The sequence below is a fragment of the Pipistrellus hanaki genome, assembly GCF_964339955.1.
Source record: "Pipistrellus hanaki genome assembly, chromosome: 4".
NCBI lineage: Eukaryota > Metazoa > Chordata > Mammalia > Chiroptera > Vespertilionidae > Pipistrellus > Pipistrellus hanaki.
Window position 1 is genome coordinate 22,574,473 of NC_140506.1, and position 26,015 is coordinate 22,600,487.

The 26,015-nt window shown below is 40.9% G+C and overlaps 1 protein-coding gene across 1 annotated transcript; it reads left to right on the forward strand.

Moving 5' to 3' along the window:
- Nucleotides 1–38: 38 nt before the first annotated feature.
- NSUN2 (NOP2/Sun RNA methyltransferase 2) lies at nt 39–26,015 on the forward strand. The gene is made up of 19 exons (XM_084881659.1): nt 39–222; nt 329–486; nt 2,343–2,447; nt 4,519–4,624; nt 6,574–6,645; nt 7,596–7,680; nt 8,645–8,837; nt 10,915–10,989; nt 12,778–12,908; nt 16,006–16,079; nt 16,912–17,042; nt 17,421–17,517; nt 20,433–20,617; nt 20,918–21,010; nt 21,575–21,710; nt 22,310–22,390; nt 22,741–22,879; nt 24,322–24,361; nt 25,077–26,015. The coding sequence occupies exons 1-19, from the start codon at nt 124–126 to the stop codon at nt 25,366–25,368; spliced, it is 2,292 nt and encodes a 763-aa protein (XP_084737785.1). The 5' UTR covers nt 39–123; the 3' UTR covers nt 25,369–26,015.

Here is a 26,015-nt window from a genome sequence, read left to right on the forward strand (position 1 = left end):
TTTTCTGCAGGCGCGGGAGAGACGGAGCGCACCTGCGGGGGGCCTTGCGCTGCAACCCGGAAGTACGCGCAGCCGACGGTGGCGGGTCTGTGGGTGCGGGCGGCGTGCGCGACCGCGTGGGCCATGGGGCGGAGGGCGCGGTGCAGGCGGCTTCAGCAGCAGCAGCAGCAGCAGCGGCGGCCCGAGGGAACGGAGGACGGCGCCGGAAAGCGCCATGACGCGGTAGGAGCCGGGGCCAGGCGGACCGCGCTCCACGTGGGCCTCCCAGATCCCTAGACCTGTGGGGTGGCTCCCCGAAGCCTGAGTAATTCCCTTTTCCCCCCCTCAGGGCTGGGAAGGCGGGTACCCCGAGATCGTCAAGGAGAACAAGCTCTTCGAACACTACTACCAGGAGCTCAAGATCGTACCCGAGGGCGAGTGGGACCAGTTCATGGAAGCGCTCAGGGAGCCCCTCCCGGCCACCTTAAGAATTACTGGTTACAAGAGGTAAGCAGTGCATTTATTTCCTCAAGGGTTGGGATGCCTAAGGTTGAATTTTAAAAAAGGAGAGTGTTTTCCCGTTTAAATGGCTGGATAACCGCTGCAAGTCAGCGGTGTGGATCCTAGAGTGATAAGGCATCGAGGAGGGAGCGCAGGGCCCAGTGGGGTAGGCCAAGGAGGTCTGGAGGCATGTGAGATGGAAGGCTAGAATAGGAAGTGAAAAAGCAAACTGAGAAAGGATGGACCCCCTGGGGGTTCGTGAGCCACGACTCCTACCCTTTGAAACACATGAAAATTTCTGACATTATTGAGGTCTATCCCGATGGGTCTTTGTCTGTAGACTTACATCGTTGGAAACGCCTCATAGAATAAATATGTTGCTTCCTTTATTCACAGAACTGTGTGTTAGATCTGTGGGAAGGAGTTACAAGACAGGAAAAAAAAATTTCTGAAGTTACCAAGTTTGGATAAAGCTTTTTCTCTCCATCTCTCCCCCCTCTCTCTCTCTCTCTCTCTCTCTCTCTCTGTGTGTGTGTGTGTGTGTGTGTGTGTGTGTGTGTACACATACACACTAGAGGCCTGGTGCACGAAATTTGTGCCCTTGGGGGTCTCTCAGCCACCCCCCCCTCGCAGTCCAGGAGCCCTCAGGGATGTCTGACTGGCATGGGGAGTGGGCCTAAGCCGGCAGCGGGTCATCCTTAGTGGTGCTGTGGAGGCAGGAGAGGCTCTTGCTGTTGTGGGTTGAACCCTGGGTTGAAAATAAGACCACTGGAGGCTGATGATTGATTAAAAAAAAGCAGGCAAGAATTTATTGAACTGGCCAGGACGCCACAAGAGCACCACACACGGGTGGCCACACTCATGACCGCACTGTTTCAGGTGTAGGAAGTCCTTTTAAAGGTCCAAACCACAAGAATTTTCCTTTGTTCTAAATTCTAAACTTCAAAGGCTGGGACTAGCCAGCAGGGTTGTTCCCAGCAACATCCTGCTGGACATTGGAATATGGCCCTATCTTGCGATAGCCGATAATTCAGAAGCAGAGCTCAGCAGTTAATCTCTAAAGGTTACCTACAGTTTCTACCCCTGAAGCTACTGAGTCAGTGGGAATCAATCTCCTGTAGTTCTGGTCCCAGGCATAGGAAAATTGCCTTAGCCTCCAGGTCTCCACCTGGAAGCTGAGGTAACTACCCTATTTTTAAGCAGATACAGAAGCCAGAATAACAGGGTTAAAATTCAAACAGCAGTTTTTACCCAAGTATGGTTGCTACCATATTTCACTGCCATATTTCTCTGCTGCTCTCACTGACCATGAGCCTGGTTCAGGGCTTATGGCTGAGCTGTGCTCCACCTGTAGGAGTGCACTGACCACTCAGGGGCAGCTCCTCATTGAGCGTCTACCCCCCTGGTGGTCAGTGCTCATAATAGTGATGGGTTCAGTTGCTTTGCATATTAGCCTTTTATTATATAGGATATAAAGGGTGTCCTCCACTAAACGGTATATATACACATGTGGAAAATGAAATTATTTTAATAAACACTGCCTTTATAATTACTTAGAGTGTATACATTTTTGTGTTAATACCCTTTCAAGATGAATTGCAAGCAAAAATGGAACTGTAGGAATATTTAAGAGGGAAGGAATGCAGTAGAAATGTATTTAGTTTGTTATCCTTTGGTGATTAAACAGTGAGTATCTTTTAGCTTTGAAGGAATAAAGAGGCAGTAATAAAAGAATGTCTTCTCTCCATGCAAAGGTTGTTTTTAGTTTTAGATCACTTGAAATCTTAAATTCACCAAAAGATTAACTGTATTAGCCTTTCAGGTTGGTTTGAAACTTGCTTGCTTTTTTTTTTTTTAAACAGCCATGCAAAAGAGATTCTACATTGCTTAAAGAACAAGTATTTCAAAGAATTGGAGGACCTGGAGGTGGATGGTCAGAAAGTTGAAGTTCCACAACCTCTGAGTTGGTAGGTACAGGAAGGCTCCATGCTGTTGCATGTGTTTGGGATTTTAATCTTTGTCACTTGAATATATGTCTTGGTAATGTATTTGCTATTAGCACAAAAGAACCTGAACATACGTATGAGATATCCTCATATTTTTCACCCACTGCTTTTTATTGTTATTTCTTTATACTGTTGTGCATGTTTTCATGTATGATTTTTTCCCCTCAGTCAATCCAACCTCTTTGCTTCCCTGATGTTACCACTTCTACCATTTCCATTTAAGCTCGTTTTCTCATGTCAAACTGTTGCTGAGTGTTTACTTTCAGAAAAATGACAGCCTTAACCTGGCAAAGCTGCACAAGTCTGTTCCAGCTGACTCTTTCTGTCTCTTGCGCCCCAGCATGCTCCTGATATTTGTGCTAAACTCCCCCCCTCCCCCCCCCCCCCCCCCCCCCCGCTTGTCTGATTCTGTCGGTTACTTGTATTTCATGGCCCAGGTCAAGTCCTGGGGAGTCATTTAATTGTTATAGTTCCACATTTCAGATTATCAACTTTGAGTTGTTGCAGATTCTCACAAAATTGTGTGTGTGTGTGTGTGTGTGTGTGTGTATACATACATATTTAGATATTTATGTATTAACAATAATAATTGTTCTAAAACCGTGAATTTAACCAGCATTTTCTGGTAACTTTTGTAGGTTTTGACTATTCAAATGAATGATATTACCTTTCTTTTTTACATATCCTTTAGTGATTGTAAACCAGGGTCAGGTTTTCATTAATCATGGGCTGTAGATTTGTTTGCTTTTCTTTCATTTTTACTGTCCATATCAGTGATATGTGCAGGGTACACATTTTGAATCAATGACAAATGCCAATGCTAAAATCATTATTCAGCTGAAGTTCTCTGTGGTTGAAGAATAGAAGTGAATCACTGTCTAATAATGGCCAGTCATTATCTTCATGTTATTGATTGTTTTATTTTTCTGAACACAACTGAAGCATGTGGACAACATATTATATGATTTGGGTTTCCAATACTTACATTTTGTCCCCCCCCTCCCCCCATAACTGCATGGCAGTTTTATTGTATAAACATTTACTCAATCAAATTCACTTACCAGGTTTGGGATACACATACATCTCTCAGCAAGCAAGTAAAACAGACACTTACCAAGAGGCTTGATGGTTTTCTGTATTGCTCAAAATGCAGAAATTTATAATACTAGAGGCCCGGTGCACGAAAATTCGTGCACTTTGGAGAGGTGGTCCCCTCAGCCATGGGGAGCCGGCTTGGGAAACGGGCCTAAGCTGTAGTCTCGCCTCCCTCTGTGGGAGGTGACTGGGGTGATCAGGGGAAGGCACCGCCCCAATCACCCTGCTGCTGCCACCACTGTTGGATGCGAGGCCTGCGCCCCTGGTTTTGCAGTCGCTGGGGCTTTGTCTTGGTGGATGTCCGGAAGACATTCTAATAGTATATTACCATTTTATTAGTATAGATTCTTCTTAACCTTGTGGTACATAATGGAATAACATTTAGGAAAGTTTGTGGGAATTCTGTTTTCTGTATATAATTTTTTTTTCTTTTCATAGAATCAGAAATACAGTAAACAAAATTGTAATCAAATGCTTGTCAAACATTTTGATACTTGGTTTGCCATATTATTTTGGTTGTGTGATCTGCACTTTAAATTTAAGAAATTTATTATCTTATGTGTTTTTTTACTTTTCTGATGACCTTTATGCCATCGTTAACTTACCATACATAGTGAAGAGCAGAGGATTCTCCACTTTTTTGTCAGATCCTAAACATTTATCATCATGGTTTTACTGTGATGGCACATGTGTGTGTCTCTCCTGTGACCCCTAGGCTCTTCTGTTTCTGCCCGGTCCATGGGACTTTTAAGAACCATGCTCCTGTGTCCCAGGGGACATCATCAGTGTTGGCTGACTGAACTGGAGAGGATCATGGATGAGCAAGCAGAACAAATTTGGGTGTTTCATTGGCTATATGACCTGGATAAACAAGAAGTCAGTGAGAGAGCACTTTAATATATACAGTCCATAAACATTTTACTTTCTTTTTGGTCAGGTATCCTGAAGAACTTGCCTGGCACACAAATTTGAGCCGAAAAATTTTGAGAAAGTCTCCACAATTAGAAAAGTTTCACCAGTTTCTGGTTAGCGAAACGGAATCTGTGAGTAGAATTTTTTAGACTTGTTGGTTTCCTTAAAGTTTTAAATGCATAATTGTGTCATAGTTATATTTTTAGCCCTATTTGTCAATGGGAGTGGTCAAGTAGATAAAGTATACAGGAAAGACAACTGCATCTGTATTTTTCACCTGTAATCTGTGATTATGAAGCTGTTACCTTGTTTGGTTGTACTAACCATGAACTTTGATAGGGATATTATCACAGTTGTTAGCTTGATTGTGTTTGGGTGGCTGCAGAATTGGGGTGTGCACAGGACTGCTTGATAGCATGCCATTTAGGAGACAAACACTTATTCCACTCTCAAGTGTATATGCCAGGTGCTTATAACAAGAAAGTAGTATGTTTTTATGGCTGTGCTACTTATTTTACTAATAGTGAGACTTTTAAACTCACTTTTTATCACTTCTGTTTTTGTTTTTGTTTTTTTGTCCTGTCTCTACTCCATTTTTGTCATAACAAGCATACATACATACAAAAAAATACCTAAGCCTTAGCTGGTTTGGCTCAGTGTAAAGAGTTCGAACCAAAGGGTTTTGGGTTTGATTCTGGTAAAAGACACATACCTTAGTTGCAGCTTCTTCCCGGCCTGGACCCTGGTCAGGGCTCATGCAGGAGGCAACCAATTGATGTGTTTCCGTCACATTTAATATATTTTATTGATTTTTTATAGAGAGGAAGAGAGAGAGAGAGAGTTAGAAACATCAATGAGAGAGGATCATTGATCAACTGCCTCTTGCACACTCCTTACTGGGGATGTGCCCGCAATCAAGGTACATGCCCTTAACCCGGGACCCTTTGGTCCGCAGGCTGACGCTTTATCCACTGAGCCAAACCGGTTTAGGCAAGACTCAGTCTTCACAGACTCATTTCCAGCCCAAAATCCTTATGGTGAAAATTAGCAGGTGTGAATGAATGTAAAAGTCTATATTTAGATTCTAAAAGGCCGATGAGTAAGTAGTGATAGCCCTTTTTAGGCCCTTGTAATGGAGCAGAAGTTTCCTACTAGCTGATATTTTATAGGTTTCTCTCATTTTTATTTTGATTTCAGAGAGAGGAAGGGAGAAGGGGAGATAGAAACATCAATGATGAAAGAGAATAATTGATCCTGCAGCCCCCTACTGGGGGTTAGCCCTCAACCCGCCATGTGCTCTGAGCAGGAATCAAACCATGTGTACACTGAGCCACACCAACTGGGCTACTTTCCCTTTTTAAACATTCATTCTTAAGGTTGTTAAAATAGAGTTGTGATTGAGGCAAGTGCTGGACTTCATAAGAAAATTTTGTCTGATTCTAAACTGTCATACATCTTCAGAGATGCCTTAACTCACTCTTTAGAACAGACAATTTAGTGAAGAATTTTAAATAATTTATCTTGGGAAAGGAAAGAGAAAAGCAATGATTAATGCTTTCACCTTTCTGAGAGACAGTTCTCAGTAATAGAAAGCAGACATGGGCTGTTCCTGTAACAGACTGAGATATAGAAGTTGTAGTTTTAGCTGAGAGGGAAAAACTTGCTAACAGTGACTTTGTCCTGTGCCCCCTTTGACTGCTCCTCTTACCGAAGATATTTCATTGGCATTGTTTGCCTTTGAGACATGTTTACCCAACTTCTAGATCTTCTGAAGGTAGGAATTGGGGACTACATAAGCTTAAAATTCCCTTTGTTTTAATGCAATTTCAAAATGCACTGTCTTTTTAAAGGTAAGTTTTGGTAAATGGTCATTCTTACTTGACCTCTAGATAGCAACCATGTATCCACTAGTATGAAATTCTGTCCTACCTCTTTAATGTGTGTAGTACTAACTCTTGTTCTGTGTATGATTGATTCTATGGTCTTTTTCTGTGGCATTTAAAATTTTGAATTTCCAGTATTGAAATTTTCTGCACTTTTTAATGTCATTGCTGACTTTTTAAACATTTTATTTTCTAAGGGAAATATCAGTCGTCAAGAAGCTGTTAGTATGATTCCTCCATTGCTGCTTAATGCTCAACCTCACCATAAGGTATTGTGTATTATAAGGCCGCTTTGTGGTTGAGACCTTTTTTCCTAATATAATGAAATTTTTTTCCACTTTAGATAAATAGAAAGTGATAATTTTTTTTAGGTATTTCATATTTTTGTTCTATTTGATTTTTATGTTATTTAACTATTTTCTTCTTTAAAAATTATTTTTAAAATATTTTTTTTATTGGTTTCAGAGAACAGAAGGGAGAGGGAGAAATAGAAATATCAATAAGAGAAAAACGTTGATCCATTGATTTGCTGCCTCCTCCACACTCCCTACTGGGGATTGAGCTGTGACCTCCAGGTGCACAGGACAACGCTCAATCCACTGAGCCCCACTGGCCAGGCAAAATTTTTTTCTTAATTTGTTTATTTACTATACAGATTATCTGCAGTGGTGTTGATTGACTAAATCAGATTAAAAGTCATATTGAAAATGTGTTGAGAGGTTGTTACATGCACTCTTTTCTTTGCCTGAATTAATTTTATTATCCACACATCCCTGTGGGGGTAGATGCTATGATTATCCCCATTTTTCCAGATAAGGAAAAGGAGATAAGGAAAAGTTGAGGTAATTGGCCCAAGGTCACAGCACTAGTCGTTGGCTGAGCTGAGATTTGAGACTAAATAGCTCTCTTTTTAGCAATATATTCTAGTGCTTCTTGCATTTAGTATCTTTACTCATTCATCCCTAAATGTATTTACTGGCTTATAGTACTGTCTGTTCCCGTCCCTTGAGAGAGTATTGTAACTATGACTTGAGGGCATTCTATGTTACGAGATCCCTATCAGTTAAATAGTTCACGTTGTAGATTCATTCTATAAAGAAATATATTTAGGTATTGGAATAGAAATAAAAATATTAGAATGACTCATTGTTTTAAATTAAATGTAGAATGTTTGATTTCTTAAAATCAAAGTCTCAAATATTTCCTTGCTTTTTAATAGATCTTAGATATGTGTGCAGCACCTGGATCAAAGACCACACAATTAATTGAAATGCTGCATGCTGACATGAATGTCCCCTTTCCAGGTATGCATTGGACTGGGGTTTGGAGGTAGCTTTGCAACTTTGGTGGGATGTAGACAGGGAAAAATTAGAACATTGCCTGAAGCCTCCCTGAAAGTCGAACTGGATTATGTTAAGAACTACTGTCTGTCTTCCCGAGTTCAAATCCCATCACCATTTACGAGGTGAGTTAGGTGATATTACTACAGGCATCACGTATGAAATGAGCCATCAGTCCTGAACTTGGAGTGTGTGATACAAGATTACAAAGTGTTCAGAATATGGCAGCTATTACTGTAGTATCAGTGATGCTCCTTTATAGAGATTTTATAAAGATACAAAAATACTGTGTATAGTCTTAGTCTTCTAATATTTTTATGTATCTTTATCTCCTACTTCGTTTAAGAGAGCAATATTGATTATAAAATGTTACTAGACATATTTGCCTTTTTGCTGGAGATGAGAAAGGAGCCAAAGGGAGAGGAAGTGGCACCCGGGAAACATTCCACCAGGTACTTAGCCGTGGTACAACTCAGAGTCTTCCAGGGAACAGCTTTTAAATGTTCTGGAGTGTGAGACCCCACCCCAAGAGTCTGATCCAGAGACTAGATTAGTGCTCCAGCAACATGCAGTATTTAAAACACTTGTCAGGTGATTCTGTTAGTTTGTACACCTGTCTGTCTCACTTCATCCTCCTAATTTATTAATAGCTACTAAGAAAATACATTTTTGGCATAATAATTGGTACAAAGTGAATAATTAGTTGAACAAATGAATCTTGAGGTTTTGAAATTTTAAGGGACCATGAGATCCATGCTGAGCACCGGGGTTTCTGTTTTTGGATCACTCCTGTAGTCCTAGCCAATCTTTCACACTCGGGACTCAAGTTTCGTGGATCCTCACCTTTCACATGCCAGCCTACAGGTTATGTATTTCAGGAATGTACTTGTGCTGCATGTCACCCAACACTACAATTTTATATTCCCAGAGGGATTTGTCATTGCAAATGATGTGGACAACAAGCGCTGCTATCTGCTTGTTCATCAGGCCAAAAGGTTGAGCAGTCCCTGCATCATGGTGGTCAACCACGATGCGTCCAGCATACCAAGACTCATGATAGATGTGAATGGAAAGAAAGAGGTTCTCTTCTACGATCGCATCCTGTGTGACGTCCCATGCAGGTATTTATATTATCGGGACCAGAAAGCCCACGATCCATTAAGAAATCATATAAAGACTGAAATGAAACTGCACATGAACACACCATTGTCTGTATGATTCTTGTGGTAGCTGGTATGAAGAAAGACATCCTGATCTAAATTAGAAGACAGACACAGAGTTTTAGTAATACAGACACTGAGCATGTGGAGCACAGTTAAGAAAGGGGTGGTTTTGGTAGTCTAAAAGAAGAGAGAAAATACTTGAGAGGAAAAGGGCATCATAAACTCATGCATTTCAGGATGTAGTCAATTGGAGTGATTTGTTGATCTGAGTGTATATGCTTGTACTTCAGTGAGTATGTAAAACAGTCATCAAATAAAAACACATTGCGTTTTTACTTGTGACTTTTATATTGTTTAGCATAGTGAAATTGGGAGTTCAAACTTTTGATGAACTGATTTTACTGTATCTGTTCACATACTTTCCTCACATTTTACATATAAACTTTAGGTTTTTAGAGTTTGCCTTTACTAAAGTTTTATGCCATAACTGAATGAGTTTTTCCAGAAAGAAATTAGTCAAACTAAAGATGGCTGTTAAGTTCTCTGAGGCAGTGACATAGGCAATGATCACAAGGGTTTAATAGCTTTTCAACACATGATTTTGTGAGGTTAGAGTTCAAAAACTGCCACAAAACTTTGTTAGCACTAAGTAGTATTTAACTGATGCATCAGTATTAACTTCATCTTGTTTAAACAAGTGACAGATTTACTGTTAGTAACAGAACTGAGTTTGAAAATAATGCTGGTAGCGCTGAATATGGCTGAGTTTTTTAAATACCTGGAAAATTTTCCCTTTAAAGTAAAATTTAAAATTGGTCATGAAATGAATTTTTTTCTAGATTGCAATTTTATAATTTTCCTCTGGATCAGATGTTTTCCTAAAACCTTGTTCATTTGATTGGGAGCCTAACTCATTTCTTATACCAATATTGTAAAAGTAAAGTGACCTTATGAGCACTAAGTTGTGAGCTGAAAAAAATTCCTAAAATACAGATTTTTAACCCATTGCCGTTATACGAAAGCTATCATGTCTCAAGACGTTTTCATCCTGCAAACTTTGCACCTCAAGGACATGTGACTAGATCAGTGGTCGGCAAACTCATTAGTCAATAGAACCAAATATCAGCAGTACATAATTGAAATTTCTTTTGAGAGCCAAATTTTTTAAACTTAAACTTCTTCTAACACCACTTCTTCAAAATAGACTTGCCCAGGCCGTGGTATTTTGTGGAAGAGCCACACTCAAGGGGCCAAAAAGCCGCATGTGGCTCACGAGCTGCAGTTTGCCGACCACGGTACTTGACCATCAAGGAAAATGAAATGACAGAAAAAGCAACAGATGCAGGAATTACCTCAGAAAAACTGGGTAGATAAAAATAGATATGTTCAGAGAGATTAATGAAGCAAGTCTATTATAAAATTTACTAGTGGTCCAGTGCATGAAATTTGTGCACAGGGGTGTGTGTGTCCCTCAGCCCAGCCTGCACCTTCTCTAATCTGGGATCCCTCTCACAATCCAGGACTGCTGGCTCCCAACTGCTTGCCTGCCTGCCTTCCTGATTGCCCCTAACAGCTTCTGCCAGACAACCTGATCACCCCCTAACAACTCCCCTGCCAGCCTAATTGATGCCTAACTGCTCCTCTGCAGGTCTGGTCCCTCCCAGCTGCTCTCCCCTGCTGCCTGGTCCTCCAACTGCCCCCTCCAATGATCACAAGGGTTTAATAGCTTTACCCCCGCCCCCCCCCCCCCCCCCCCCCCCCCCCGCAGGCCTGGGTTTCCCTCAACTGCCCCCCCCCCCCAAAAAAAAAAACTGTCTTCTGCAGGCCTGGTTCCAATTGCCCTCCCCTACTGGCCTGATCTCCCACAACTGCCCTCCCCTGCAGGCCATCTTGTGTGTTGGAGTGACAGTCAATTTGCATGTTACTCTTTTATTAGATAGGATACCTATTTTATAATTTCGCTTGAATGTGACATATTTGTTAAACTCTAATCATCTCCCTGTAGAAAGTTTTAAGTTCTTAAATATCTTTCCAGTGGAGATGGCACCATGAGAAAAAACATTGATGTCTGGAAAAAGTGGACCACCTTAAATAGCTTGCAGCTGCATGGGTAAGTAAGACTTAATAGCTGGCAGCATTGTTTGACAAATCAGTTGGCCAAAATTTATTGTTGCATCACCTAATTGGGCATCCAGATCTTTGACTCTATGTAAGCATCAGAGTGTTAATGATGTAACTTGCTCCATGGGAATTTGCTTGTATATCAGAAATAGTTGCTTTTAAAATCTTTAAGAGTAGTAAACTGAAGATTATACACATTTATTAAAAATGCTTTTTATAAGAATTTCCTATAACATTTCAAATTTTTTTAAAATGAAATGACTATTTACTTATTGTCTTACCAGTTGTTTTCCTGTTCTTTTGTGTTTAATTATTTTGTTCAACATTTTTATCTCAGATATTTATTATCCCTAAAATTTTTTTGAAGAATTCTTAAAAAGAATCTCATACCTCAAAAATAACTTCTGTCATGTCTAGTGTATTACAGTTTTCTGTTCCTATGGATTTTTTAAGTTCCTGTTTTGAATATTTTATATTTTTTCTTCATTTACTATTAAAATTATACATTCTTAACTTAAATGTATAACAGTGGATGGTCTAAGTAGTTAAAGAATGTTCATCATTAATAACTTCAGCACCAGATTTTATTTCTCTGCTAAATAAATAAAATTGTTTTGTGAAATAGGCATTAAAATTGGAATGTGCTGAAGGCTACAAATTGTTCATAGAAAAGAAAAATCAAATATTTGTATAACTTATGAGGCTTTTTAATAGTGAAATTCATCTAATATGTTGAATTCAGTCATTAATCACTATGCTTTGCTTGTCAACATGCTGGGGAAATCCACAAACCAGTGTTTATATAAATAGGTTTTTTTTTATATTTACACTAGAGGCCTGATGCATGGAAATCATGCACTGGTAGGGTTCCTAGGCTTGGCCTGTGATGAGGTCTGATATTCCCCAGCTGCTTGCCAGGGACTTCCTTTATTCCACGCTGCTCCCTGGTGGTCAAAGCATATCATAGCAAGCAATCAGTCCCCCGTTCAAACTTCCAGCCCCTCCTGCCACGGTCCTGTCTGCCAGCAGCCCTGCTCCCGTCGCAGCCTCTCCCACTTGCTGATGGTGTGGAGTAATTAGGGCTGGCACCAGCAGTGGATGCCAGTGGGGCCGACGCCATCAGCAGGTGCAAGTGGCAGCTGCTGCTCAGATCGCCTCTCAGGAGCAGGGGGAGGGGGAGAAGCCCTCCGGTGGTCAGGGCCGGCAGCCACTGCTCACACCTGCTGATGGCACCGATTGTTCAGATCTGGTGCCAGGCACCAGCAGCAGTGGTGCTCCAATGCCAGTTGTGGGTGCAGGCAGGGCCAGCGCTGGCAGTGGGTGCAAGCACCGGGTGGGACTGGCACGTGGGAGCAAAGAATTATTAGTAACCACCTGAGGTTTGCCCGAGTGACAGAGACAGTGCCCCACCTTGGTCTGGCACTCATGCTCATCTTCTCCACTATCTCACAGTGGCCAATGCCCACCATGTTCCACACATGCTCCCTGGTGGTCAGCGTACGTCATAGCAACCAGTTCACTTTGTTCTGCTGTTCGGTCTGTTTGGATATTAGCCTTTTATTATATAGGACAGATGAAACATCTTTTGTAGGTTTATTTTAAATTCATTAGAATTTAAGTGTTTTTTAAAAATTGAAATTATTTATTTTAGAGTACTTTGTATTTTATTGTGAGTCTGTCATAAAAACTTATAATGAATATGTGACATAAAGGGTGCCCATAAAGAATGCACTCTGGCTGTGTTCGGTCTCAGTGACTTAGTATATCCAACCCTTAGCTTACAACTGCGGATTGCTACCCGGGGTGCTGAACAGCTAGTGGAAGGTGGCCGGATGGTGTATTCTACGTGTTCACTGAATCCCATTGAAGATGAAGCAGTCATAGCATCTTTACTAGAAAAAAGTGAAGGTAAGCACGCTGTATTAATAAAAGTATAGACTTTTCACTACTATTGCTATAGTGCAGTGATTTTCAGCCTGTGTGCCGCAGAATTTTTGTAATTACTTTATGTGTACCATGAGATAAAAAAAGTTGAAAATTGCTGCTATACTGTATACTTCTATAGATCTTTTCCTGGGGCATTTGTTTATATTATTAACCTGTAAACCCTAAAATGAGATAGCTCTAATAGAAAACAAGCTTATATAATAGATATGTTTTTCATGAATTACAAGCTTTGCCCCATTATCTGAGTGTGAATATTTGTGTCAGATCCTATCAGTGTAATTGTGGTAAAACATACATAAACTTAATACTTATCATTTTAACTATACTTAAGTATACAGATCAGTAGTGTTAAGTACATTCACGTTGTTGTGTAGCCAGTCTCCAGAGTTCTTCCTCTTGTAAAACTGAAATTCTGAACTCATTAAACAACTCCCTATTATCCTCTCCCCATTGTTGTAGTATTTGTCTCTGAGTTGGAACAGACTAGGTATCTCATGAGTAGAATCATACAGTATTTGTCTTTTTGTGACTTGCCTACTTAGCATACTACCCTCAAGGTTTATCTGTGTTGTAGCATATGTCAATTTCCTTCCTTTTTCAGGCTGAATGATATTCCATTGTATGTATACCATCCATGGACACTTGGGTTGCTTCCTCATTATATTATGGTGGATAATAACTTTGAGGCTCTGCTTTTAGTTTTTTGAGGTGTAATACCCAGAAGAGGAATTGTTGGGTGATGTGATAATTCTGTTTTAGGACCTACCCCATGCTGTTTTCCATAGTAACTGCACCATTTTATAAGTCCACCAGCAGTGCACAGGGTTCCTGTCATATTCTTCTTAAAGCAAATAATGAGAAATTTCAAATAGAATGAAATTGCAAATTTCATTCCAGAATAGAGTGCTATCAAATTTACTACATGCATTTTTGTGAAGTTAAGACAAGAGTGCATTTCCTGTGGTGGTATCTGCAACAGGCTGTGGACTTCCAGTTAGGTTTTCACTGGCTGGTTGTTCTATGTGTAAGTCAGTGCTCACTCTTGTCTTTCAGCCTGCATTTACTGTGTTTGTTTTGTTTTCGCTGTACTTATGTTGGTCTACAGAAAGATGTGATAGCTGAGTGATGTTTTTTTACATGGTCATAATCTCCACAGTTATGTTGATACTTTATCTCAGAAGGTATATGAAGAGAAAGACTGTGGGTGATGTAATTTTATAGAAAACTAGAGGCCCGGTGCACAAGTGGAGTCCCTTGGCCTGGCCTGAGGGGTTGGGGCCAAAACCAGCTCTCTGACATCCCCTTGACAGGTCCCTGATTGCTAGAGGGCAGTTCTCATGTGACGCACCCTAGAATTGGGCTCCTTCCTCTTAAGTCACCACAGCTTGGCAGCTCCTGCATTGAGTGTCTGCCCACTGGTGGTCAATACATGTTATAGCTACTAGTTGAATGATTGGCTAGTCGCTTAAGCTTTTATCCTATCTAATAAAGAGGGAATATGCTAATTGACTGTCACACCCTCACAAAGATGGCAGCGCCCAGTCCCCTCAGCTCCCCAGCTGCCCAGGGCCAGCCAAGGTTTGTGCTGCCGGCAGTGGCAGCAGCAGAGGTGTGATGGGGGTATTGCCTTCCACTGATCATTAGATCACCTCCCACCCCTGAGGGCTTCCGGACTGTGAGAAAGGGGCTGGCCAGTCTGAGGGATCCTTCTCCAGTGGATGAATTTTAATGCACCCGGCCTCTAGTATATATAGAATAGATTAACTGGGCATCCCTCTCAGTGACTAGGCAGGTGGGTTTCCAGTCTAGATCTTGCTCTCAGCCACCATTAAACATGTGGTTGTCTCAGGCTTGTAGATTCTTTCTCAGTCCTTGGTGACAGGCATCCTGTGTAGACATGGCTTCATGGTAGCATAGACCTTTGCTAAGCTTTGCACTTGGCAGTTGCTGTGACAGGACAGGGTGTGGTCCCCACCTGAAAAGTACTCAAGAGACTTATCTAGAGGAAGGACAGCCCACAAAACAATCAGTCTACAAAACTGAGCCAGCATTGGCAGCTTCTGACCCAAATACTGGCAGGCAGGCATACTGAGCAATAGACAGTGTTTGAAGAAACCAGTTTCTGGGAACCTCCACTGTTAGTGTTCACTTTTTAAAGTAAGTTTCTTCAGATATACTAGTGGAAGTCAATACAATGTTTTGGTCAAAGGTGTCTCACTACTAGATGCTTGTTGGGTATTGTCTTGCTTTGTTGTCTATAATTATTGTCTGAATTTTCGTAGCTTATGTAGGGCTTTGTTGGTGTTTCCTCTTCTGTGAAGCTGTCAAATCAATGTCTGTGGCCTGTGAGTGGTAGTTCACGTGAAAGGTTTCCTGCCCCATTCACAGCTTCTGGTAATACTGCTACTGTGGACGTGTGCTTTTAAAACTAGGCTGTTTTTCTAATGGGCAGTTTTAGAAAACTTATTTTGGACCTAAAACTGAGTATTTAAAAATTGCCACAGTTCACTTTAAAATGTTACTTTTTTGGTTCTGGGATTGCCATAAAGGCATGAAGGTGATCCACAACATCTGACTGCCAATTCTGAACACCAGGAGGGTTCCCTTAGCTGAGTTCTAGCCTTGTGATGTCTTTAACTTGATCTTGGTCATGGAATTTGATTTTGGTCATGGAATCAGTCAGCTTTGGATGCGTCCTGGGACTCTGCAGCTCTTCCCTGGTCCAAGAGCTTTATTGAGCTCCAATGGACATACCATAACACTCACTGGTTTCAGCTGTACAATTCTATGATCTTTTGTAAATTTACTAAATTGTTGCAGAGCCCTCACGACAGTCCGATTTTACTAGTTGTCCATTCCCATCACCCCAAGCAGAGCCCTCCTGCTCATTTGCAGTCACTCTCTGTTCCCATTAAGAACCACGAATGTATGTTCTGTTTATACTGCTTTGCCCCACCCAGACATCTCCTAAATATAGAATCATGCAGTATGTGATCTGCATCTCATTCACTGGGCATCATGTGGGAAAATTTATTTTATTTTATTTTTTGATATGTAGGTGCTTTGGAGCTTGCTGATGTGTCTTCTGAATTGCCAGGACTGAAATGGATGCCTGGACTCACACAATGGAAGGTAATCTTTCTGTGAAGACCCTGCTCAACAGAGTAGGTACAATCCACCCAGCCTTCATAGTCCTGAAAGTTCTAAGCATCCATATTTGGGTAACTTGAATAATAGCTTTGGTTATGCTTTTTAGAATCAATTTCAAGATTATACATACATAAATAGTATGATTATACAAATACTTTTCTCTGGCCATGGAAGAGTTTTCCTGCCTCATTTTCCTAATTGGACATCAGCTCTGTTTATTTTTATCTCTATAAGTACAACTTTGCTTTATTTTATTGGCTGAGATTTAAGCTTCATTTGTAATATACAAGAATACATTTTTCAGTTTTAAACTAGAAATAATATGAGGCTTATGTTTTTTTTAAATTCCACATGGAAAATGCTTTATAAAATAATTGTCCTGTTTAGCGGAATAAACAGTTATTTCCTTTTTCTTTTTTTTTTTTTTAATCTTCACCTGAAGATAGTATATTTATTCCATTGATTTTTAGAGAGAGTAGAAGGCAGGGTGAAATAAGGAGAGAAAGACACATTGATATGAGAGACAATGATTGGTTGTCTGTTGCACGCACAGCTGGAGGTGAGGATCAAACCTGCGTCCCAGGTACTTGCCTTTGATTAGGAATTGAACCCAGACCCTTCAGTGTGCAGGTTGACAATTCTGACTACTGAGAAAAACAGGCCTGGACTATTTATATCAATTTTATCTTTGCAAATAGTCTTCCTAGCTTTAGAGAAATGAAAATCATCATTTATCATTTTTGAGAATATGTACACTGGCCCCTTTTTATTAGGTAGTGCTGGTAATTTAGAATCTTCCCCTCTCATTTTGTAGGTAATGACGAAAGATGGGCAGTGGTTTGCAGAATGGGATGAAGTTCCTCACAGCAGACATACCCAGATTCGGCCAACCATGTTCCCACCAAAGGACCCAGAGAAGTTGCAGGCGATGCATCTAGAGCGGTGGTGAGTTTTTGGGCTCTCAGAGTTTGGGGACAATGGGAAAGTTGGGCATTCCTGACAGGCCTGGGCTGTGCCTCCGGCTGGCCTCAGATATGTAAACTTTTCAACACGTGAGAATTCTGTACCTGTTAGCTGCTGACATTGAGCCTTTTTGAATAATGAAGGTAGTTAGAACCTAATAGTAATACATTAGATATTGCATTAATTTTCTGCATATTACACATTGGCTGTTCCTTGAATGAGGGCTGTGTGAATATTAACAAGACATCACTTCTCTATCACAGGCCATCTTTGTAGTACTTGTCTTAATATTTAATACTAAAAGAATGTATTCTGGATCAGTTAAAAAGTGAAAATTGTGTTTTGTTTTGTTTTGTTTAGTCTTAGAATATTACCACATCATCAAAATACTGGAGGGTTCTTTGTGGCAGTATTAGTGAAAAAGTCTTCAATGCCATGGAATAAACGTCCACCAAAGGTAAACGTCTTCCAAAATACCACAGCATACCATGTGATCTCTTTGTGCATTCAAGGCAGGAGCTGACAGAGGTCAGTTGGAACGTGTTTTGGGGGCTGGGCCTGATGGTGTGTGGAGGGATTCATTTAAATGTTCAGTTTTCCAAACAAAAAGCAATTTCTTATAAGGGATATGTAAGTGGAAAAGGCAGTCTGGAAAATTCATTTCTTCTGCACCTTAAATTTAATTTTTTTTAAAGATTCTTTTATTGATTTTTTTTAAAACATTTTATTTTTTACTTTTTATTGATTTCAGAGAGGAAGGGAGTGGGAGAGAGAGAGAGAGAGAAACATCAATGACGAGAAAGAATCATTATCAGCCGCCTCTTGCACGCCCCCGACTGGGGACTGAGCCCACAACCCAGGCATGTGCCCTTGACTGGAATCAAACCTGGGACCCTTCTCAGGCCAATGCTCTATCCACTGAGTCAAACTGTCCAGGGCTTGATTTTTTTTAAAAGGAAGAGAGAGAGAGAAGTCTCCTCTGCATGTCCACCCCAATGGGGATTGAGCCTGCAACCCAGGCATGTGCCCTGAGTAGAAATCAAATCAGCAGACCTTTCATTGCACGGGACACTGCGCAACCATCTGAGCCACACTGGCCAGGGCTTAAATCTAACTATTTAATAAAAATTGAAAACATGTAAAGACTGCTCTGTGGCTCAAAATCAGAGTATCCCCCACCCTACCCTCAAACTGGCTCTGAACCCTATAATTCCCTGTAGGTTTGTTCCATTTAGCCCATTTAAGTTTGATGGAGCTCTTCTAATCTCAAGCCTGTCTTCACCTTGGCTGTGAATAATTACAGTTTGTTCAGGCCTAGCTAAAAAGGAATGGATTGGCCCTGACCTATTGCAATGGATCTAGACTGCCTCCTGGGTCATTGTAAGGGCAACTGTGAAGCAGAACGGCTGAGAAAGAGCTGCCTTTCGAGACTTGACACAAAGTTGTGATTTAACATGTACTCTCCTCCTTATCAGTTTGGCATTATTTTGTTAGTTTGTATGCCAGCCTTCATAGAACTTAGCCTGGAGTCGCAGTCTGAAGGTCTGCATTTCTTTCAGATCCATGCTTAAAAATTAGGACAAATAATGCTTAGACTCTGGAGAAATAGTAAGTAAACAGTTTTCTGGGATATGGCTAATCCAGATTAATATAGGAGTATACCGCCTCAAACTGGCCCAGGATTGGAACTGGCACTTTTGGGTAGTCACCATGGCATTGGTGTTAAGCTAGAGAGCATTTCCCTTAGAGAGTGAAGGTCTCTGTGTGGTGGTCTTGACTTTTAATTGATCCCTAACACCCTGGTTGGGAGGAGAGCTGGCCAATCAAAGCACTGCTAACAGAAAAGGAGCCCCAGCCACATGTGTGGTTTTGGTTTTTTTGCAGCCTCTTTTCCCAAGAAAAGTGAAATAAATTTTTTTTTTGTTTATCCCGGTATATTTAAAATGTTATTTCCATATAATCAAAATAAGTTATTAATGAGGTATTTTATGTGCTTTTATACTAAGTTTCTAAAAATAGTATAGATATTATGCTCTAAGATGCATCTTAACTCTAGTCACCTCTGCAGGGGTCAGACAACTGTACCACACATAGGTTGAAGATCGGTTCACATAAGTGTACTTTAGATTCACTTGAATTTGGGGCTATGTTGACATTTTGCTTTATGATCACCTATGTAAATGGGTTTTGAACTTTTTGTTAAGTCTGTCTCTGCTGTGGCATCACACTTTTTAGAACAACTTATTTTCTTTCATATCAGCTTCTTATTTTGTTTGTCTGTAAATATATTTTGGTTGCCTGTGCTCCTTGGGCCTTTCTGAGATTCTTCGTATTCATGATTCTGGCATCTAGTTGGAGTGAAAACATGTGGCCACTAATCCAGAGTTTGCATCAGGGAAAGCCGTACTTGCACAGTGCTGCTGGTGTTCCTGGGAGGGTAAGATTAGATCGCTGGGATGGAGCAGAGAAAGCTTTGTGGAGAAAGGGGCATTTGATATGGACTCTGAAAAAGAGGCAGCATTTCAGGAAGCGAAGATGGGGCTAGAAAGGATGTGGGCCACTGCTGGCCTTGCCAAGCAGTTTCAGGTGGTGGTTTTGTTTTTTGCCTTTTTCTACATTTAAATAAACTATTCTCTGGGAGGCAGTGTTGTATAATGTTAATAGCTTTAGAATCAGCTAGTTCACTTTACAACTTTGTGAACTGGGGAACTTTTCTGTGCTTAGGTGTCTAATTTGTAAGTTCGCTTCATAGGGACTGGGAATTTCTACTTTTACCAATCTTGGGACTTATTAGAAAGGACAGATCGTTTTAAATAATTTTTCATTTAAGACTTTATATAAAAAGTATCTGAGCATTTAACATAAGTAAAACATTTTGCTCCTTCTCAAAACCACATTTATACTTTTGCCCTGTTCAGTTATTATTCAACAGGTATTTCCTTATCTCTGGAGGTACATTCTTCTGATTTTCGAAGTTTCTCCAGGTGCTCTGGAACAGTATCACTATCCTTTCCTACGTTGTGATTATTCCTATACTTGTCTTTTCCGCCCTGCCTACAATTTAGGGGTTATGTTGACTCCTTTGCCTCTCTCAGTGTGCCTAATACAGAGTGGATGCCGGCAGCATTTTAAATGAAGACACGCTGGCATTACCTGCCAGCTGTTATGCTTTTTACGGGATTATGGAAAAGTGATTTTAACCTAAAAGAAACAATGTCCATGAGTTCTGTTTATAACAGCAAGATGTTATATTTTCTATAAAATGTTATAGGAAAATAATTGAGATTGATTTTGTAAGTTCCATTTTATTAACTTTTTATAGCAGTGCAAAGTGGATTGTAGTGTAAATAGATTTACTATTCCCTCTGACAGCTGCAGGGGGAGTCTGCGAAGCCAAGAGACCCTGTGCAGTCCAGCCCTGCAGTTCCCACGGGAGAGAAAGCTGAGGGCCCCTCAGAGCTGGAAAGGAAACTGGACACTGGAATTGGTGATGCAGAAATAATAGAAAGGACTGAGGATTTAGAGAATAATGGAAATAAGAAAGATGGCGTGTGTGGGTAAGAAACACGGTCTGTCTTGAGTCTTAACATTCTAGTGCCTTCCCAGCTGTGTAGATTGACTGGTATCTCAGAACCTTTCCTGTGGTGGTTTTTCAGCAGGCAGTGTGAACACATTTTGGCTGGCAAAGTACTCAGTTCAGTGTTAAGGAACTTTTGGTGTGGAACTTGTGTCTGGGGGGAGAGATTTAAGACCTGAGGAAGCGTGTGTATAAAGCCCCGTGATGCACAGAGCTTGAGGGCAGGGAAGAGTGTGCTGTTTCCGATTTCAGATGACTGATTTCATCCCATTTCCTTTAGTCCCCCTCCATCGAAGAAAATGAAGTTATTTGGATTTAAAGAAGATCCATTTGTGTTTATTCCTGAAGATGACCCATTATTTCCACCAATCCAGTAAGGATTAATTCAGTCTTTTTTGATTCTTTAAATAAATTCACTGTGGGGTTATAAATATATAACTAATAACATTTATCCATAGTTTTATTTTTATCTAGCTCTGTATAACTGTATTTTTACTTTTTAATTGCATGTTACAGCTGGGTGAAACTTTAGGGTGTGTTTACTGAACCCTTCAATTTAAAGTGAGCAGTAATCAGAGAAAATAGACTGCCCAAAGGTAAAGACAGTGGAGATAGGGAAGAACTCACTCAGATCCTGAATGTAAATTACTCAGTTGAATTATGAAATCAGTGGCCACGGCTGCCTTACTCAGTTCCAATTTAGGAGATGAGGAATAGTGGGGCTGGGTAGAGCCTTGATTGGGAATCTCCAGGCAGAACAGAGAGAATATATGCTAAGGATAATAGTCTCAACTTCTCTCTTCCTTATTCATTAAGTTTTTGTATATATTTACCAGAATGGTCACTTACGTTGTCTTGTCGGGGAGAATGGGGTGTGCTTAAAGACAGTCTATTAAATTTTGAATTATATTCATAAGCACCTCTGCTCTATTTGTAGGAAATTTTATGCTTTGGATCCTTCATTCCCAAGGATGAATTTGTTAACTCGAACTACAGAAGGGAAGAAGAGACAACTCTACATGGTTTCCAAAGAACTGAGAAACGTGCTGCTGAACAATAGTGAGAGGATGAAGGTACAGGTCACAGATGGGGACTGATGCATAATTGAGGACTCCTGCTCAGGTTTCCTTGGGAGAAGCAGATTCTGGCACTGCCTCTCCCAAGTCCAGTATGTGTAGCCTGCGTCCCTTCTGTCCCACTGTCCCTCTCAATGTATCATGGGAGGTAGGTGTCACGGGTTTGGAGGGTCTGGCTGCTGCTGCTGTGGTATAATGTTGTCATTTCTATTTTCTCTAGAGTGTTTCTACTTTTAGTTCCCTGTTTCCATTTGCTTTACTGTTTTCCTAACTTGTTTTTCCCTTTGCCTATGTACTTAATGCATTATATCTCCAAGTGTTGTCTGGAGGTCCATGAGGTCAAAGTAGTTTCATAACATTGACTGGGACTTGGTGTTCACAGGAGCTTTCAGGGGGACAGGATCCTTGCTCCTTCATTCTGTGTGCTGACATAGTCTTGCATTTTCAAAGTTTCCTGGTCTTCCAAGGTTCTTCATTTCTCTTTTCCTTCTTTCATTGGTACTTACAGTTCTGCCTTCTCAAGGTAGAAGGGATTATTTTAATTGACTATCCTGACTTTTATTTATGTGTGTTTCATCATATTTTTTAACTTATAGGTTATTAATACCGGGATAAAAGTCTGGTGTCGAAATAGCAGTGGAGAAGAGTTTGATTGTGCTTTCCGGTTAGCACAGGAGGTAATTTGGGGAACAGATTTGGACAGCACCAGCCACAAATAAATGGGAAGCAGTTGGGCACAAATAGGAGCTTCTGAGCCAACCTGACAGGTCTGGATAGCTCAGAGCTGGGCTAGTACTACCAGCCATTTGAGTCTCACTGTTGCACTCTCTGAGGCTGGGTTTCCTGCTCTGGAGAGTTTGCTTACAGATTATTACAGGTTCCGGGCAGAGGGTGCTGCTGCACCTGCCCAGGGCTATAGTGAGGTGAGGCCTGGACATGGTCCTTGGGAAGGCCCTGAGGACAATGGGTGCTCACTTTACCAGGTGATTGTTTCCATTCATAAAGTGACCTCTCTTTGTTCCCACAGGGAATCTATACATTGTATCCATTTATTAATTCAAGAATTATCACTGTATCATTGGAAGATGTTAAAATTCTATTAACCCAGGAAAATCCATTTCTTAGAAAACTTAGCAGTGAGGCATACATCCAAGCCAAGGACCTGGGTAAGCATTTTAACTTGTGTGGAGGCCTCACTAGTCCTTATAAAGACAGTACAGCCGTGGCTGTTTCCTCTTGTTGAATCTTAGTCTTATGTTCAGTACATTGTGACTGTCTTTTACTGACTGTTGGTTTCCAGAGGGTTTTATGGAAACATAATTGGTCTCAGTGTATTTACGGTCAAGAGCACCTTAGGGCTGTTCTCCTTCCTCAGACTCTGGGAGATCCTGCATCTCCTAGCTGCCATTGATGGTGTGCAGTTATTAGGGCCTGGCCAGCCCACCAGCTGGAGCTCCATGTCACTGCCCACCAGGAAAGGTACCCATGTGGCATTGATGGTGTGCAGTTATTAGGGCCTGGCCAGCCCACCAGCTGGAGCTCCATGTCACTGCCCACCAGGAAAGGTACCCATGTGGCAGCAAAGAATGCATTTTTATCAATCCTGTTAAAGCAGAATATGCAATCTTGCTATGGTGTTGCTAGCCAGCCAAAATAGATTCTCACCCAAAACAGATTTTTGTAACACTGTTGATTTTATATTTCTGAAACCTCCACTTAGATCACTTGAGTGATATTTTTACTTAAGAATAAAAATAATTCTACTCTTACTAATTTTTAGTTGAATTTATTGGGGTGAAATTGGTTAATAAAATTATGTAGGTTTCAGGTATACAATTCTATACATCTGTATTGTGTGTTCATCACCCTCAAGTCAAGGCTCCTTCCATCACCATTTCTTGGCCCCTTTACCCTCTTCTACTTCCCCCCGCTCCCCTTCCCTGTGGTAATCACCATATTGTTGTCTGTGAGTTGTTTTTGGGTGGGGTGAGGGGGTTCTAATCCCTTCACCTTTACTCTTACTAACTTTTATGTGTTCACTATTTCTGGCTCAATTTGATGAAAACTTGAACAAATGGGTTATTGAGGTCATATAATAGTTTGTTTTACATTTAAGACTGGAGTCCTAGAGAACATAGCACATGCTGTGTTGAGTCCGAATCCTCTTATCTCCTCAGGCATAACCTCAATTTAGAGTAGAGATGATTTTAAAGGATAAAGGAGCCATTTGTACTTTTTTAATCGTATAGATGGTTGAAGTATAATTTTTGATAATTTTTATGTGTTTCATGCTGTTTCTGGGAGTTGGAGCTTTTATCTAACCTTGAACTTTGAGAATTAACCAGTAGTTAGTCCCACCTCCCTGTGTCTGAGACTTGCTAAGTAGCTTCACCTAAATCCCGATGGTCTGTCTTGGTCTTCTCCCACATTGTCCTGAACCATGTTGTTCTGATGGCCCTACTTGGTGCTTAGTTGGCCGATGCCTTCATGTTTTTAGAAGAAAAGTCCTTTCTTCATTGAGATCCGGGAGACCCCAAAGTGTAGATTATTGCTTATTCTCGTGTCCACTGTAGGAAGCTTGGCCAATGCTTGTCTCTTTCTCTTCTAGTCAAGGGGAGCGTCGTCTTGAAGTATGAGCCTGATCCTACGTAAGTGGGGATATTCTTGCCATTGGGCTTTGGTGTTATGGTTGGGGAGTTGTGGTTGTGCTTAGAAAGAAGCCTTTTATGAATGTTCCTTAAAACAATATAGGGAAAATTTAGAACTGAACTACTACATTCTTGTATATCATCATGAAAATATTTTCTATATAATGTTCAGCTCAGGCCAAACATTTTTATTTAGATAATAAAATGCATAGTATGTGTTCTGTGTGTTTTAGAAACCTAATCCTAATTTCTGTCGTAAACAATAAATGGAAAGATTGAACAGTTAAAAGAGATTATGTTCTGCCATCTCTTCCATTGGTTCAGTGCCTGGGTTACCTGTTAAGCATCAGTGCTGTTCTAGGGTGGGACATGGGGGTTCCCCAGTGGCTCACAGGGGACCAACCCTGCTTTTGTGTAACCACTGGCGCTTGACAGAAATGCTTAGTGGAGTAGGTCCCAAATTGTCAGCACTTTCCAGGAACACGACAGAGAGCCAAAGCACCCCACCTAGTGAAGGAAAAACTGACCAATTTGAGTGTTTGATGATATTCAGAGTAGGAGGGAGGAAGCTGATCTTTGAGAAAACCCATAGGATCACAGACTGAAATGCCTTCCCAGTGGCTTAGTGGTATAATTTTTTGGAGAGACTGCATATTAAACCTCTGGAGGCAATGATTAAAGACTTAATACTTACATGAAGCCACTTTGTTTGTAGGAAACCAGATACCCTGCAGTGTCCCATTGTGTTGTGTGGATGGCGGGGAAAGACATCAATTCGAACTTTTGTGCCCAAGAATGAAAGGCTGCATTATCTCAGGATGATGGGGCTGGAGGTGTTGGCAGAAAAGAGGAAAGAGGGGACTGCTCTGACGGACGAGAGTGCAGCCAGCTCTGGACCTCTTGAAGATGAGGAGGTGAGTGCCGACCAGAAAACAGGACAGAGTGCCAGTCCAGACGCCACCAGCACAGGCAGTGACTCAGCCGGGGGGGCCACTGTGCCCCGGTGAGGAGACCACGGGGCCTCCACCTTGGTGTCTACAACCAAATCCAGAACTTTGGACCTGCAAAGTACATATTTTTAAAGACTGGAAACTGACAGAATGATGGAAGCATCTATGAATGATCTCAGTACTGCTTTCATAAGGAGTTTACTAAAAAATATTTTTTTAGTTTGTTAGAAATTGCTCACTTTACTTTGTTCTTTGGCAAACTGGGTCCAGTTTACCTGTTGCAGGTAGAGTTTCACAGTTAAGTCTTAATTTCCATCGAGAAACATAACTGCTCTTACAGAAATTTTCAGGTCCCCTTTGTTGTGCCTATATTGCTCTTAAGTCCAGTATTTCTTTTAATTATTTATAGAAAGAGTCTATATCTCCTATGAGTTGATGGAAAACTGCATTATGAGCTTTATAATAATTATATTAAGTTGCACCGTAGCAGTGCAACATTAACATGCAGTGAGGTAAATATCTGAGGTCTCAGATAACTTCTGTGCCTTTGTAATAAAGGGTAAAATAAACTTTGTCGGAGTAAAAGCTGTATCGTGAATTGTGATACTCATGTGCTTTTGTTGATGGAGTGCTTTGCACTTTTAATTTTTAAATGGTGTTTGGGATCCTTGGAACATTTAAATAAAGAGTTAATGATAAACGTG

Excerpts from the sequence above, each read along its gene's own strand:
- NSUN2 (XM_084881659.1), top strand. The coding sequence starts at position 124 with ATGGGGCGGAGGGCGCGGTGCAGGCGGCTTCAGCAGCAGCAGCAGCAG. Across the intron at positions 17,518-20,432 it reads GGAATAAACGTCCACCAAAG|CTGCAGGGGGAGTCTGCGAA; the intron begins GTAAACGTCTTC and ends TCCCTCTGACAG. Across the intron at positions 24,362-25,076 it reads AAGTATGAGCCTGATCCTAC|GAAACCAGATACCCTGCAGT; the intron begins GTAAGTGGGGAT and ends CTTTGTTTGTAG.